Here is a 16,282-nt window from a genome sequence, read left to right on the forward strand (position 1 = left end):
CCTGCCCTGTAACCTGAGCTCAGCTCATCGTGGCCGGGCCCTGGAATTCCAGCGTGTCCACAAACCAGCAGCGGTTCTGCAGGAGGAGTGACCAGCAACACCACGTGTACGTCTCCAGATGCCTACAAATCGCACAGAAGATAAAATATTGGAGTCACTCTACAAACTAATTAATTAAATTCCCCTTTCCCAACTAAAAAGACTGTGCAAGTTATACAATCTTCATCAGACCGATCTTGCTGAGTACCTGTCGCGCTCATCACGCTTGCATATGAACAAGGGTTATAATATTTAACGGCTCGACTGTCCAGCACCCGTCAGTGTTTCAGTGACCACAGTTTGGGAGCCGATGTCTGCAAAAGCTGAAACTGCCCGATTTACAATTATAACAGAGCGGTATTTCCTGACATCCTTGAAAAATGGCACCTCTGATCTGATACACAAGACTAAAATCACATTTATTTTTCTAGAGCGCACCGAAGTGGTGCCGGCAAAACCATATACACCCCAAGTTCTTTAAAAATACTTTGAAGAAAATTAATGGCAGCATTCTGCTGAACGCTATTCTAACCAGATTTTGAGAAATTTCCTTCAAATCCTCATCTTCCTCAGAGCCTCCAGCCCTTCCAGGTGCCCAGGACGCAGCCTCTGGCCAGGTAAATAAAAAGCACATTCTCAAATTGAAGAATTCACACTGAGGATACCGAGCTGGCAGCTCCTTGTTAGTACAGAGCATCCTCCTGCCCTTCTCCGTAGCAATTCTGAACCTGCTTTGAAGAACAGAACAAGAAATCCCACATTACAAAACTTTTTGGACGTTTAACAGGTGCCGAGCGTCCTGCCCCGTTTTTCAGTTCATTTAAATACAGATTCACGAGCAAGCCAGACTCAAATGAAAACATCATCCTCGCTTAGCCAACATTTAAGCACTAGACAGAGCCAAAGTTAATTCTCCGTTTGTTCTAAATGTCACAAGCCAAAATAAAAGCAACGCTGACGGCTCTCAAACAATGTCAGCCCAGCCAGCGCGGTGCCCTCATCCCAAAAAGTCCAGATACAGGCGATGAACGCACCCGGTTGCAATCTGCAGCATTTGGTGACCAAGCCCCCGCGTGCTGGTCCGGACACTGTCGCAAACCAGGGATCAAAGCAGCCCCCAAAATAACCCCGGGCACAGCCTGAGCATCCCAATCCCCCTGCCCAATTTCATTATTACTTTTTTTTTTTTTCCAAGCGAACCAACAGCTCTAATTAAGCAGCATAAACATCCCAGCAAGTTCATTCACGTCCCTCCAATAGGAACTGGCAGACAATTATAGGATATAATTGGGAAGCGCGATGGTTGAACTCGTCACCAGCTATTGTTCCGAACCCAGAGAAGGGGCCGAGCTGCTTCCTCCACTGGGTTTTGCACCAGCTCGGTGATTAATCAAAATGTCCTGGAATCCTCGACCTTTCAGTTAGAAACAATCTGTGGACTGGTCACACCTGAAGGTTTTTCAACTTTTGTTTTGTGGGTGGTTTGGTTTTTTGTTTGTTTGGTTTTGGTTTGTTTTTTTTTTTTTTGGTGTTGTGGTTTTTTTGTTTGTTCGGGTTTTTGTTTCATTTGGGTTTTGGGTTTTTTTTACACAAATTTTATTTACAGAGGCAATCCCTGTCAAATCCAATTCCCAATAGTGAAAGACCTTTCAGAAAGCTTTGCCCGGTGACATATTTCAGCCGGTCCCCTCACACACACACCAAATACACGTCTTTGTATGGACCCATGGGGTCACAATCCCTCCAAAGCATTTAGGGCACAGATTTCCCGTTCCTTCATCATAAAATGACAGAACGCTGATTATCCTTGTGGGTCCCTTGCAACTCAGGACACTCTATGAATGCTACATCATCATATACACCTTTAATCTATTTTGCTCTGTTTGCCTAAATCTGGGAAGCGGCAGCAGAATCACATTATATTTAGAATACTTTTACAATTAATCATAATTTTTAAGGTTTAAAACACAGAACCGTTGTTCTGCCTTCATTCAGGAGGGGCGAAGGGAGGAAAACACACAGGATACGTAAGGCGCCCGGTTCCTTATCTTTACTGACGGCACCAAATCACCCGCGACATTGGGGCGGATTCGCTCTGAATGAAACGCGTCTCCTGCTCCCCAGGCAAACACCGCACACCAGGTGAACATCTGCAGCTCTCCCATTCATGCATCACTAACGCACGTTCGCCCTGTCGCTCAGGATTTTTTTTTTTTTTTCCCCACGTTTTCCAATTTCCTGCTTTACCTCCATGCCCGGACAACAGCGTTTTCCAACACGCGTCTGCTAAGTGTACTCAGTCTTCTGTATTTTATCCAACAAGGGGTAGGGCAGGTTCCCTTGTTTAAGCAAATAAGGTAACTTGGAGCTGCTCTTGAAATGGGAAAAATAAGTATCCTGCCTGAAGTGCCCTTGGAAATCACAAGCAGTCGGTATCACCACTGGAGATCGAACTGAGATGTTCAAATACCTTCCAGTATTGTTGGTGCTGAACCTCTGCACGTGAAGGGTTAAACTCCTCTCAGCCTCCTCAACCGCCACCAAATTCAATAACAAGCGTTTTGGGGAAGGGGATGAGGATAAAAGAATTTAAACGGCAACTCAGGTGGAAACTTTTCCAGTTTTCACTGTATCGGCAGCGAAATACCTCATTCTCCTTTTTAACTTATCAAATATGTTTGCCGTGACAAGGTCAGTAAAGCAATTATCTAAGATATCTTAACTTTCAAGAGAACTCTCTATATTTACTGTTTATTAAGTGTTGGACGAGCCAGCAATCAGTTCTTGTCCAAATGCTCTAAAGGTGGAATGGATCGGACTGTGGCTTCTGTCTAAAGTGTTGGTCGGTGATGGACATTTAAGTGAAGGTTCAGCCCAAGAAACATAAGTGTGGTGACACCACATGGGGGATTTCTTTGCAACCGTAGTACTGAAATCCTAGTTTTTAAAGTAAGTAGTAAACTCTTCGGTAGCCATCCCACCCCTTTTCCCCCAGTTCTGGGCTGTACCACGTCACCATGCGCCATAAATCTCTTAACTACTCTTAATAAGCTAAATTGAATTAGTTTAGGATGTGGGACCGTTCGCAAGCATCACAATAGCGACACGCACTCAATAAAGCTGTCGCTTGGCAGGGTTGGGAACAGACGCCCCATGAGATTATCGGGTGTCAACTTCCATCTGGCATTTGTCAGAGCTGGGGAGACAAGAAAAACAAAATAAAATAAAATAAAAGGCAGTTCTTATCAGATCTCCCAATAAAACGAGCACTTCCACTTCATGTGGTAGCAACTGGAAAAATTTCTTTTGTGTTTCAGGCTTTAAAAATATCTTGCCCTTGAGGTTGTCTGAGTCTGTTCGGCGCTTTGAGACCCCTTTCCCATGCAAAGGTAGTAAAACTAAGCTCATGGTTACAGAAATTCCCAGCACATAAAAATTACAGGAAGCTGTTGCTAAGTAATATTTCTACCTTAGTAAACAGCACAAAACGTTTCCCACACACACCTCTGAACTTTGTTATTCAAACCTGCCTTGAAGATGTTCGTAGCTGCAGAATTTCTCCTGGCGCCGGGCTCTTTAAAAGCTCTCGGTGCGATTTCACAGCCGCTGAAAAACATTTGGGGCTGAGCAATGTTTTTCTGGGTGCTTTGTTGTGTCGCTTGTACCAGGAAACAAAACAAGCCACTGAAGCTACTCTTCAATTCCTTACCTGTCTCCTACCTGCCCCCAGGATTTTCCCTGGGTAAGTCACAGGAAAATTAAAGAGAGACCCTGTTGTATCTGTAGTCTCCAGCCCTGCTTCCCCAACACCATAAAAAGTGTGGATAAACATTATTATTTTCATACGGTACCTTTCTTTAGCAGCTCCTTTGCAGGGTGATTACTCCAGGCTGTCGTCCCTTCTATCAGCTCTGTTCCTATCGACCCAAATGTTTTATGTACCTTCCACTCGCTTTTCCTCAGGTTAATATATCTTACAAAAAATTCTCGATTGCGCTAATGGAGAGAGACAACTTTGGGTTTTATCACATGAAGATAACAGTTTGCAGAAAGATTCTATCTACAAACCTGAAACGGCCCACGCTCTTAGGAACTCGAATTTCCTGGTAGCGTGAAGTCCCGAGATCAAGAAGATAACAGACTCCTACAAAGGTTTCATTCAGGATGAACAGAACTGGAATTTCAGCGTGTTCTCCAAGGAACGAAGCCCATATCTCAGACGTTCATCCTTATATTCCAGGAATGTGTCCCTCCAGTCTTCACCAAGGGACTGTCTGATATTACAGACTGTTTTCCTGCTCATTTTTATTTGGCCGTTCCACTTCTCCTTCTTTACTTCACCTCCAAATGACCCAGTATGCAAGTAAAAGGCTAAACCTGCCTTTAGAATTAGTCTGTCAAAACCATCGGGCTGCTTCAGATTATGCGCGGACAGAGAAGACCCACTGCAAAGAGAACTGGCAGAAAATCCTGGTCCAGAGGGAATTGTTCCTCCAGCAGTGGAGCGACAGACATATAGCATTTTTATTACATTAAAAAAAAAAAAGTGGAAAAAATGCAAAATATGAAAATCATGTTTGGCAGATCTAGACTGAGGTCTAGGACGTGGCATTTCCAGCATTTTTGTTGTCTGCATTCTTCAGCAAAGACACTCTCTGCATGAACATGCTGCACCAAACTAAGAACTATGTTTTTATGGCAATAAAAGCAAGTATGTATGTAAAAAAAAAAAAAAAAAGCCTTATAAAAATGCGGGCTGAAAAGGTACAAAACCTCCAGAGCAGGAACAGCATTTGCCTGCCATAAACAGCACAAGGCTAGGCCCAAATTCCAAACAGACTACATATTTCCCCCCCTTCCTACTCAAAATATAACATGAGTTGGCCTTAACTGAACCGACTTGCTTTTCACAGCAATACAAGTAATTTAGGGGAAAAAAAAAATAAAAGAAAACTTTGAGGAAACACAAGGCGAACGATCCCAATCGATGGCGTATCCACCTCCGCACCTCTGCGCTCACACGCATTCCTCAACATCGCGACCGGTTTTTTTCCAAGCTGCCCACAAATCATTTTGTTTCCTCCCCACCGGTTTCATCCCCAACCTCAGCCCGAAGGTCCGTAAGAAGATCCTTGACTTTGTTGTTTTGAACATGTTATCACCAACTGAAAAAAAAAAAAAAAAAAAGAGAGACATTTCTGGGCCGGAGTTAAAGCTGCGAGGATGATTCAGAGAGTTGGCCGCGCGCCCCGGAGATAATCACACGCTGTAACTCCGAGTTGGAGCGAACTGGGAGAGCTGTGCTGATTAAAACACAGAAACGCCAGACGCGGGATCGATGTGAGACGTGGGGGGATAACGGGAAGGAGGTGACACAGGCAGCTCAGGGACCGGGGTGGCAGCGATGGGGACACCCAGGGACCCCAATGTCACCATCTCCCTCCCCGGTCGCACAAACCCCTTTTTCCCCCCGTCCTGCCCATATCTCCTCTCTCCAACTTCTTACCCATCTCCGCATTTTCCCAAACAACTCGGCTGGAAAAGCTCGCCAGCGTGGAACTGGTTTTTGTCAATTGACGCACACTCTCCAAATTCTTTTCGGTTTTTTTTCAAAATCAATATTTACATATTCCTTAAGGATTTTTTTCCCAGCAGACAAAACAGCAAACAAACTATCCCGGCCCTTGGTCCCAGGGCAGCGATGCCGTCCAGCAGCGCTATCGGTTCAGACAACAGCGACTTCCCATCCAGAGACAAACCGAAAACAACCCAGCAAACGCGAGATTGTGAACCCAGCGTTACAAACCAAACCAGCGACACAAACAACCTGCGTCCAAATAAACAACACCCAGAACCAAACCTCCCCCGAGAAAGTTATGCTGAAATCGCTGCTTTTCATTCCAGCATTGATTAAAGGACAAAGAGCAGAAATAAGGGAATAGTCTTAAAAGCAAAGAGATGGGAGCTGCTGAAGATTCCCAGATAAGCTGCAAAGATGTAGAGGGAAAGATGATCTGACATTAATCCCCTCGGTCCTGGGAGTTTCTATGAGGCTCTTCAGGCAAAGGAAAGCAAAGTACAATTCACACCAGCTCTTAATAATCTTGACGAAACAATTACACACACTGAGGACACGTTATGGTTGGCACGAGAAGAGAGAACACAGCGATTCCACCAACAGGATCAATAAACGTCACTTATCTCTACCAGAGTTACCAGCACGCGCGCGTGTTGAAAGTCTAAAGGCTATTAAAAAAGGTTTAAAAGACCACTCAAGTTGTTAAAGTAATTTTTGAAGCAGGTGTCACAAGGCACAACGTAATACAGATACCAGCTTGTTGAGAACACCAGCTACCAATAAATAAAAGTACAAATCTCAGTATTCAAAACAAAGATAAGCGCGGCTTGTGAAGTGGTTTTGAAAATACATACCAGTTCCAGCCAAAATATGTAGGAGCATTGCTTCTCTGAATTAACACGGAATGCCAGACGCGAGCATCTGTATAGAGGGACTTTTGAAACCATTTTCAAATTCAGATTTCCAATCCAAATCAAATGGACTTACTAGCTTGGATTTCTCAGGTAATGAACGAGAATAGTGTGCGGTACTGCATGGGCGTCATCCAACAAACGTAGCTGGATTTGTACGAGGGGCTCAGGAGCCGAGATTTCTGCCCCAATGGTAAAAGATGCCATTCCTACAGGTTTCCTGGCAATAGGCTGTTATAGAACAGAGAAAAACCCTACATTCCATCTGCTGCAGCGCAGCCCCGGAGCCGTCCCCGGAATGAAGGACATTACCAACGGTTTAGCCACAGAAAAGCTTTCAGTTACATCTTTAACCTTATGAAACAGCAGAAAACATCAAATACGAACGCATGAGAAACCAGGTTTCAGCGCTGCTAATAACGGTATACCAAGTTTATGAACTAAAATGCTTCATAAGGCTATTTTTCGTTTTTAAAAAAAGAACGCACGCGCTTGCATCTTCTTGCTCGCACCCTGTTATTCTGGCGAGAAAAAATAACCACTGTCTTTAAAAGGAAGCTGGACGATTTTGGGGTGAGGAGTAGCAGAGGGGAAACCACATTAATTTCATTAGTTTATGCATGCTGGGAGGAATTCCTTCTCCAATTTGGCACTTAGCATTCAGAATTGCCCTTTAAAGCTTGGCAAGAAATTCTCTCCAGCCCGCAAGTTTCCTAATTTCGTCTCCAGACACACTGCTCCATTTGGATGCACGACCTCCAGAAACACAACTCTAAATGCGGCAGTTTTACCTCAATTCGCTTTGCTCCCCGTCAGTCAGATTCAACATAAATCAAAGTAAATATATAATTTAAACTTAAGGTTGGTTCCAAGTTTGGAAAAAAACAAATCTGTATGGAATTAAAAACAACTCTAATACGGTTTAAAAATGCAGGTTGAGGGCTTGCAAGAGCAGCTGGATTTCTGAACAAACCTTCTTCCCTGAACCAAAAGCCCAGTTTTTGACTCCTGCCATGGACAACCCCACCCAGGTCCTCAATCCTTTTCCCTTCAGGTCTGACTCACCTTCCAGCTTCTTACTCTGTGCAAATGTTGTTCGCTCATCCACATCGCTCACATCTTTTTATGGCAAAATCAGTAAAAATGTAACTGCACCTTTCCAGAGTCGGGTTTCTTCCATAAAGACTTTTCCCACCGTTCTGTTTCTATCTGCCGCAGCCTTTCTGTCAACCTGGACTTTTAATCCCCTACCCAAGCCCTAATGGAGATACTATTATCACTACTACACACGATACCAATTAAACTCACAATTCGTTAAACCCGCGAGCTCTAGGCGCTCCCTAATTTCCCAGAGAAACCAAACAAAATTTTTGGACACATTATCCACATCAGTGAACTAAACGCTAAAACATCCCCATCCCAAAGGTCCTCTCTTGGCCTAAGATCGATTTTGAGCCTGGCTTTTAGGAACCTGGGCCTAAAGGTAGCGATTAATAGGTACCTCTCAGCCCTCCAATAGATCTGACGGGTTAAAAACCAGCAGAAAAACCGCGGTCGACACACACGGCCCCGCAGACTCACCCCTCTGGCAGCGATCGTGGGTCCAGCAGCGCTCGATGAAAATGCCGTTTATCACAGTGGGCGGACAGTTGCTTTTCCCTTTCACGGTTCCCGGACACACGTCTCCACACTCTTCTTTGTCGTCCTTGTTGGCCACGATGTAATTGTCTTCTACAGAATCCAAAATCCTCGACCAGTCGATCGTGGACAAGTAACATAGTTCGTTGTTTTTCTCAATCCGCACAGCGCCTCGGGTGATGTTCATCAGGTTATAGAGGCCGATCTCCTTCAGGTGAACCATCTCAAAAATGACGAGTGCGTAATTAAAAAACAGATGAGTCCCTCGAATCACAGTGAGGTTTGGGAAAAGCCCCTTTAAACTCTCCAGGCCGTACACGCGAAAAAGCAGCAAGTAGTCCGTAATCATGGTCAGCTTAGGAAAGCTGAGCTCACGGAAATCCTCCGGCTTGGTTTTGAACATCAGCAAGATCTGCAAGTGGCCCTCGATCACGGTGCAGTTCTCCAGCATGCTCAGCCGGGTCAGATTGTTGCGAATGTCCATGCTCCTGCAAACTGGGAGGCAAAGAATGACGTTATTTATTTCAGAAAAGGTAACAGCTTTAGTTTTCTAAACACCCAGTTTTGTCGCACCATAATACGCAGCCACGCTGAGAATTCACCACGAGGTCCTTTGCGGTAAAACGTGCTTCAAGGGTTAAGAAATATATTGCGGGGAACATTCCCGGGTATATGATTACAAAATAAGACTGAAAGAGGATTTCATCACTTTTTCTGCCATCTTGAGTGTCTGGATGTTCCCCTGTCACGATCCCTGGGCATCATTTGGCGTTCACAAAGGTAAGAAAAGTCGACGCAACTGTTTTATTTAGATAATTGTCAGCGACACACCCACCTCACCTCCGATTGTGCAATTAATGCCAGTGGATTAGAGGGAATAATTTAGAATTTTTGCAGGGAGGGGAGGATAGGAAAAGGATAGTAGCAAGGAAATGGTAACGCTTTGAAGAGAGCAAAAAATCCTTGAAATGCTCCCATGCAAGAGCTCAGCCCACACTCCTGCCCAGACGCTGCTGACAGGAGTAATTTACTACTGTAGTAATTTTTGCCCTAAGCATTCTTTTCAGATTAGGCATTTGGGCTTTTTTATTACTATTATTATTTTCTCAAGGTTGCAAATCTCCCTGCCGCGACTACCTGGACGGTTTATTTAGTAGAACCGGTAACCCAAAGAACTGGCAAAGTGAACAACCACACAAAGCATAAATTAGAAGGTGAACAGAATAATATGAATCCAGGCGCCGGCAAAAGGAGGAAAGCGAAAAGTTTGAACCGACTATACAATGACCGTGTCACAGCTTCAAGAAATCACCCAGCGATAACCAGGCCTCACAAAATTGATGTAGAGACAGAGGTTTAATAGCGACGATTGTCGGACTCCTCGTGGTTTTACACAGACCACTGCTGTGTGGGTTAAAAATAAACTCTATGCAAACGTCTTAATGATTATTCAAAAATCTGCTCCACCGCAATAGAAAGAAAAAAAAACTGGCAACACTAATATAGGATTTGAAGCAACGTTATTGCCCAATGGGATTTTTTGGCACTCTATCCAAGTCATTTCATAAATTGCTTTCTGGAAGGGAAAGCGAATGCACACAACGCCTCAAGGATCGAGGACGTACTTTTTAAAAGTGGGAAAAGAAATTCAAATAACCGACTAGTGCCGATGTTTTTTTGCCCCGTGAAAACCTGCAGCCAAACTGGGAGCAAAGCAGAAAACTGCGCATCCCAACCATGGGCTGAAAGAACGGGGAGAACAACAGGTTCGCTTTCAGTACTCTAAATATTTATCTGAAATAATTAAGACAGGGATTTCCAAGGAAGCAAGTGTGTGCGACAGGGCAGGCCAAGGGCTTTCTTCACGAAAAGGAGAAACAACAGAAAGACAATTCAAACACCGAAATTCCAGGTACAAGTCACCAGCGCAGCTAAAACTGTCCGATAAATTCAAAATTCAGCACCTTGCTTCTCATTTACCGAGCGCGCTGGGGTGGTACCGCAACCAGCTGCTGCGTCCCAATTTAAAGTACTACTCGGAGTAATTTAAATGTATCCAGCTGGCCCGAAGGAAAGGTCAAAAAATCCAGCTCAGATCTACAGACCAAGAATCGCTTTGAAGAGTAAAAGCTCCAGGATTTTAGTGTGGCTCACGGCAACAAAATGCATAGATACACTAAGCGTAATTACCTCGGTCTTTCATCATTTTGAGCGGAATTAGGTAAGTCCCTTGGAATCCTCCGCACTCCTGAGTTCACAGCACTCACCGCTTCCCTGTATATTAATATATACTCAAAATAAGTCAAATTACACCGCTTGTGAACCTGACCCGTATCACTAGAGGTTTCTAGAGATCACTAATAACACAACTAGTGCTGTTCCCGGTTCAAACAGCCAGAAAGATGGAAGGAAACATCAAACGCTGACATTGTCCTGCTATAGAAACTTAGGAGGAATTTAAAACAAATTAGAGGGTTGTTTCTGAAATAAACAATCGAACAAAAGGCCAAAATAATGATAAATTTACGAAGATTAACAGGGTTTATACAGATTGTTTCCACACTTAAAAGCCATGCTTTTCACGTTCTGCTTCAGTTTAGTTTTTAAGTGATAAAAACCACCATGGTATCTGAGCTCCTTCTTTTTCTTCTTACCACCTCAAAGGATCAAGGAGAATAACGGGGAGTTCAGAACATCCAACCCAAAATCTGCTTTTTTTTTTTTGTTGGAGGGTTCTTGGTCTTTTCATGCTTCTGGATTGCGTTCAACATTCTGTATCTTCTGTTCGCGCAGCAGCTGCTTAAGTCGACCCATAAATTTATCGTTACCAAGACAACGAGAAGCAGTTTTAAGCAAAGTAATAAGCCTTTTCCCACATGTCGTATTTCTTCGGCAGCGACAGGAGGATTTATCAACAATTCAGTAGGAAGGTTGGGCAGGTTTGATCCCAGAAGAGCAAAGCTGAGCGCTCAATTACGATACAGACAACCTGGTTTCAAACGACACATAAATCAGCTTTCGGGAAAAGGAAAATCTCCAATGGATTCTCCAGTAGCAGGCCCAAAGCCATTCCTGTACAAAATACTACCAAAATCTCTACTAAATTCCTAAATTTCAGCAGAAACGGGCTCCACGGCCGGCAGCGGGACGCGGCCAGAGAGGAAACGCTCCTCTGGCCTGCTTACCAAGCTATTCAAATTAATTTAAAAAATATATATATGTCTATCTCATTATAGGCGTGTTTTATCAGACCCCAAGGAAAAAGCTGCAAGGCGTGCTTTTTAAAAACAAATTTTAAAAAATCCCCAAATGCCAAAGCCTCTTGAACAAACTACTTTGGTACCAAGCTTAAAGTACAGAATGAAGAAACTAGACCCGATGTCAGAGTTTAGCTCTCAAGACAGGGTCTAACCAGGGGAAATGTGGAACTTAAGCCTGGTTTATAGTGAACCCTGTGGATCCCAAAGCTCAGTAGTTCACTGTGCAGAGCTCCGGCTCTTTAACAACCCAGACCTGGATAACGCAGCATCACAGAGAAAGATCACAACCCATTCAAGATAACTATCAGGTAATTCTGCATTTTTATAGTGTTTGCTGCCTAACCAAATAAACGAAATATTTCAGAAAAATTACGCTCACTTGGGTCAAGTCGAAAGCTTTGCAATTCTGGATAAGGCTGGCTTTTAGAAGCCAGCAAAAATAAAAGGCAGCGAAGCGACAGCATCGCGTGGGAGATCACGCAGGGGGACAGGCAGAAATCAACCTCGCGACCCTCGTTACCTCAAAGGGAGCACCAGCAAGTTTTACACGTTGCCAATATCAACAGGATTTTTATTCCGGGGGTTTTACTCTGGGGTTTTTACCGTGGAGACAGTCAGTGTGCTGCCGCTCTTTAAAATAGCACGAGGGCACATTGGGACAGCTGATGGACGCAGTTGCCGCCTGGTTTGATACCCCCCTGCGCTCGCTCCTTCTCCTTTATACTTGCGGAAGCAAAACTTCATTCTAGACCGAGTCTCTCAACGTCAAAAATTAACGCGGGGTTGAGGTGGAATGAGGGACCAGCTTCTTAACGAGTTTCCGTGCACAAAAAAAGAACCCGTATGAGCCGGAAATACTAATTAAGCAGCAAATTATTTTAAAAGGCTGTTACTACAGATATACAAGGTGAAGTTTGTCCCAGGTGGTGATTTAGGTAGAGAGAGCTCAGCTGGATTTCTGACCCCCACCACCAGCAGCCGGCAACGGAGCAAATGTGCAGCGCCCAAATTTAGGTGAAGTTCAGAAAGGGAGGAAACGTACCTTACGCTTTATTATAGTAATTATATCGATCAATCTTCTACTGCTCACAAAAGGAGCCCAAAGTAAGTTGCTCAGTTAGTAGACGCCTAAAACTAGGTGAGGTAAATCTGACCCTAAATAGCACAGCTAATGAATTGACGTGCGTGAGTCATGTGGGAGATTTATTTCAAGAAGTCGCATTATGTTTACACAGCGATTAAAGAAAAACACACAAACCTGTTTTTCTTCATAAAACAAGATATATGTATCTTCATTCTACACGCAGGTCAGGTCTCCTTCCCTTAACCCTTGCTTCTACTCCTCTCAGTAACTACTAAACTCAGTAACTTCAGTCATGTAGAAAAGGAGAGTTCTCAACATCATATTCCTAAAAGACCTATGAAAACTGGGGACGGGTTAAGGAGGAAAAACTCAGCATCTCCATCCAAAGGATGGTTTAAATGTGAACTCAAACCACCCACCCAGTTTGCCGCCTGAGCCACCTACACATATATTAATACCATACGCTGCTCGGCTTCTTACCAGATATTCTGAAAGGAGTAAAGGGAAAAGAAAGACACAGGGCGTAAAAAAACCTACATACGGTTGGGCTCACAGATGGGGGATATTGTCACTGGAGAGCAGCGTTATCGCGGGCACGTCAGCGGGGAAGGCAGGACACAAATCTCCAGGAAAGCCGACTGCATTCGTTCCGTTGCTCAGGGAACAACGCGTTTGCTTATGCAACTCCTGCCCGCGCATCTACCCCGAGCCGCCCGGCGCAGCCCCCGCGTCAGGGGGTGTTTTCCCCCCGCGCCAGCGCTGCGGGATCTGATCGTCCTCAGAAAATGGAGTCAGACATCAAAGCGGCTGAAAACCTTTTGAATTAGGGGCCTTATCACCCAAATTGCCTGCAAAATACTTTGCAAAGTGTTTACGCTGAACGGTATAAAAATATTCCTCCCTAGACTCTGCTTTGATGTCTCGTGCATCGTTCCTGTTTCTCCATCCACGCGTTGTACAGCGTATTTTCCTAACGTGCAGCAAAACGGCAAAGATTAGGGAGTTAAGATCATAAACACACTCGCAGCCCGCAAAGCAAATATTAAATAAATAAGAAGCTTCAGTGTAGCAGTAATAACAACATCGTCAAATCGGGAACTGCTGGACTAAAGCCGTACATGCATTTATTATTAGTGCTATATGTCAACTACTTTTCCCATGTCTCTACTGGTAACGGGCAGGTTTGTACACGTCTGCCGGCTGGGACGTACCCTCCCGAGTCCAAACCATACCACTGGTCTAAGGTGAAAACACGAGGAAGAAACTGGGTGTTTTAAAAACATATAACTTGTCCGATTGCGGGAAAAAAAGAGGCTGTCTGAAGGGCACGAGCTGCTTTATTTCCTGAATATCAGACACATCTCAAAAACGTTCATCGTTGCATTGTCTCCACTTGAACCGGTTGTCTCGTTAGCGCTTTTTCTGATGGGAAAGCGAGCAGGTAGACTAAGGGACTGTCTATGGCACAGACAACTTCGGTAAGCAGTCAGCCCTCTGTAAATAAATACTTCCCTTTTACTGATAAACACCTGTACGAATAATCCAAAATTGAAACCTCTCACTAGAAGAATTTGCTAAGAAAGTTTGTTTAATGTAACCCATCAAAACAGCTCGTAAGGCTTAACCTTGTGGATGTAACACGTCTGCGACCTCCAACACGTCTTTATATCCCAATCTTGTGTTTCACAAGACTCTGTTTAAACACTGATCCCTGCCTCCGAGCTCTGTCCCCCTTTAACACCTGTGGGTTTGAAAGCCCAGGTGAAAATATTCCTGTGGTTAAAGACAAAACCTCCCAACCCCACGTCTCAAAGCCTCCCGAAGCGGTCCGGACCCCGGCCCGCGCCCACCCCCGCACCTGAGCCCCGCGGAGCGGCCGCAGCCTCCCCGCTGCCCCGGGCGAGCGACCAGGACGAGCCGGTGAGCGAATCCTCAGCCGACCCGGGATGGGTGGGGGATCTCCAGCCCCCCCCGCCCCGTCCCCGCTCCAATCTCGGCCTCCGCCGCGCCCTCCCTCCCGGCCCGCTCTGCGTTTGGGGCCCAAAACCCCCGACCCCAGGGATGAAGGTGACCCGGGGAGCTCCGGGCCCCGCTCCGCAGGCCCGGCCGAGCCGCCACAGCCGCGCAGCCCCGCGGCCTGGCCTGGCCTGGCCCCCCCCACCCCCGCGCTGCGCCCCGAGCAGGTACAAAGGGTACGAGCGGCGGGGCCGCGCCGCCCGCCTCGCCCCGTCCCGGGCCCCGCCGCCCGCCCAGGCCGCGCCCCCGGGCCCCTACTCACTCTCGGCGCGGCTCCGGCCGCACCAGGCCGCCAGCACCACGGCCACGGCCAGCGCCGCCGCCGCTCTCGGTCCCATGGCCGCGTTCGCTGGGAGCCGCCGCGGCTCCGGCGGGGGCGAATCAGAGGCTGCGGGGCGGGCGCGGGGGCCGGGCCCGGCTTGGCATCGTGAGGGAAGAGACCCGGAGAAAGCGCCGCGGGGTCCCCTTTATAGCGCCCGGCCCCTCCCTTGCCCCCTCGGTGTCGGCCCCGGCTCCGGCGGCCCCTTCCAGCGCAGGCCGGGCTGGCGGCCGCTTCCCTGGCCAGTAAACAAGGGGCTGCCCCCGTCAGCTGGGAGCGGGGCGGCGGCAAGAGGCGGCGCGGAGCCGCGCTGGGGACGGGACGGGCCGGGCCGGGGGAGGAGCGGCCGCATCAGCACCTGCCGGGGCCGCCCCCGCTCAGGCGGGGAGGCCGGAGAGCGGCGGGCGAGGCCGGGCTGGGAGCTGCGAGCTGCCCCCGGGAGGAGTTTCGGCCTCGGGAGCTTTGAGGAAAGCGGCGGCGCTTTCGGATTTCTCCCTCACGGCCCGAAGCCCCGCGGGAGGGCAGGACTCGCTCCCAGCCTGCGGCCGCTTCCCTCAGTAAAATCACTTGAGGAGGCGGGATTGCCCCAGAGACTCCCTTGAGGGTTCAACTTCACTGACAAAGAGCCCAGCCCAAATAGCCATTTCAAACTTCTGGTTGTCTTTTTTTCCCCGTGGGTTTCAGCATTTGGTGGTGTGGTTTTTTTTTTTTTTCCTCTTTTTTTAAATCATCTCCGCAGTGTCGTCGTGCTGAGCCATGACAGGATGTTTCCAGGCAACTCTGGTAATTGTACCTGCCCCTTGCTTTCACCCTTTTCTGCAAGATACTGAGTTATATATACTGCTAGGATAAAGCTTTTAATTCAAAAACACTTGGTAGATGGACATTCTCATTTCAAGTCTTTCCCCCGCCATCCTCAGCTTACAACTGATCTCACTTCTGTGTTACTTTTCTTGCTCAACAGGCCAGCGGTTCCCAGCAGGTCACTCAGCGCCGGCTCCTTTTTTCCAGACGCTGAAGTGGCACTAAGAGAATTTGCGCTATTTTAAAGACTTCGCCTCACTTTTCCGCGTGGAGAGCTGCGGCAGTCATCACAGGGAGCTGCGAACGGGAGGGCTGGTCTGCTGGAATCACACCTATTTTGGTGCGGTTCGCTCCGTGACGTTCTTTGAGGTTTCCCGGCTGGAGAGGGTAAGGTCGACAGCCGGATTTGACTAAATCACCCAAGCGTAAGCAGCGTGTGTACCAAGAACTACACCTGAGCGTTTGCAAACTATTAAAGTGTTTAGATGAAAGGCCCGGCTGCAGCGGGGCTGTTTTCTCTGTGATTATTGCAGTATAAGATGCGTCTGCGTGGCGCATCAGCTGTTGCTTCAGCCCAGGGGTGCGTCGGAACTGCCATCGTGGGAATCAATTTCCCCCTGTTTTCTCTCACGT

The 16,282-nt window shown here is 46.8% G+C and overlaps 1 protein-coding gene across 1 annotated transcript in view; it reads right to left on the bottom strand.

Moving 5' to 3' along the window:
* The window catches only part of INSR (insulin receptor), a 49,228-nt gene extending 34,131 nt beyond the window's left edge, over nt 1–15,097 (bottom strand). The window contains exons 1-2 of the mRNA XM_065652579.1: nt 14,789–15,097; nt 8,110–8,661 (exon numbers count right to left, since the gene is read on the bottom strand). Coding sequence (XP_065508651.1) covers nt 8,110–8,661; nt 14,789–14,864 — 628 coding nt within the window. The 5' untranslated portion in view covers nt 14,865–15,097. The remainder of the gene's footprint in view (nt 1–8,109; nt 8,662–14,788) is intronic.
* Between the last annotated feature and the right edge of the window lie 1,185 nt (nt 15,098–16,282).

This window comes from Caloenas nicobarica, chromosome 27 (assembly GCF_036013445.1).
Source record: "Caloenas nicobarica isolate bCalNic1 chromosome 27, bCalNic1.hap1, whole genome shotgun sequence".
In the NCBI taxonomy this organism is placed as follows: domain Eukaryota; kingdom Metazoa; phylum Chordata; class Aves; order Columbiformes; family Columbidae; genus Caloenas; species Caloenas nicobarica.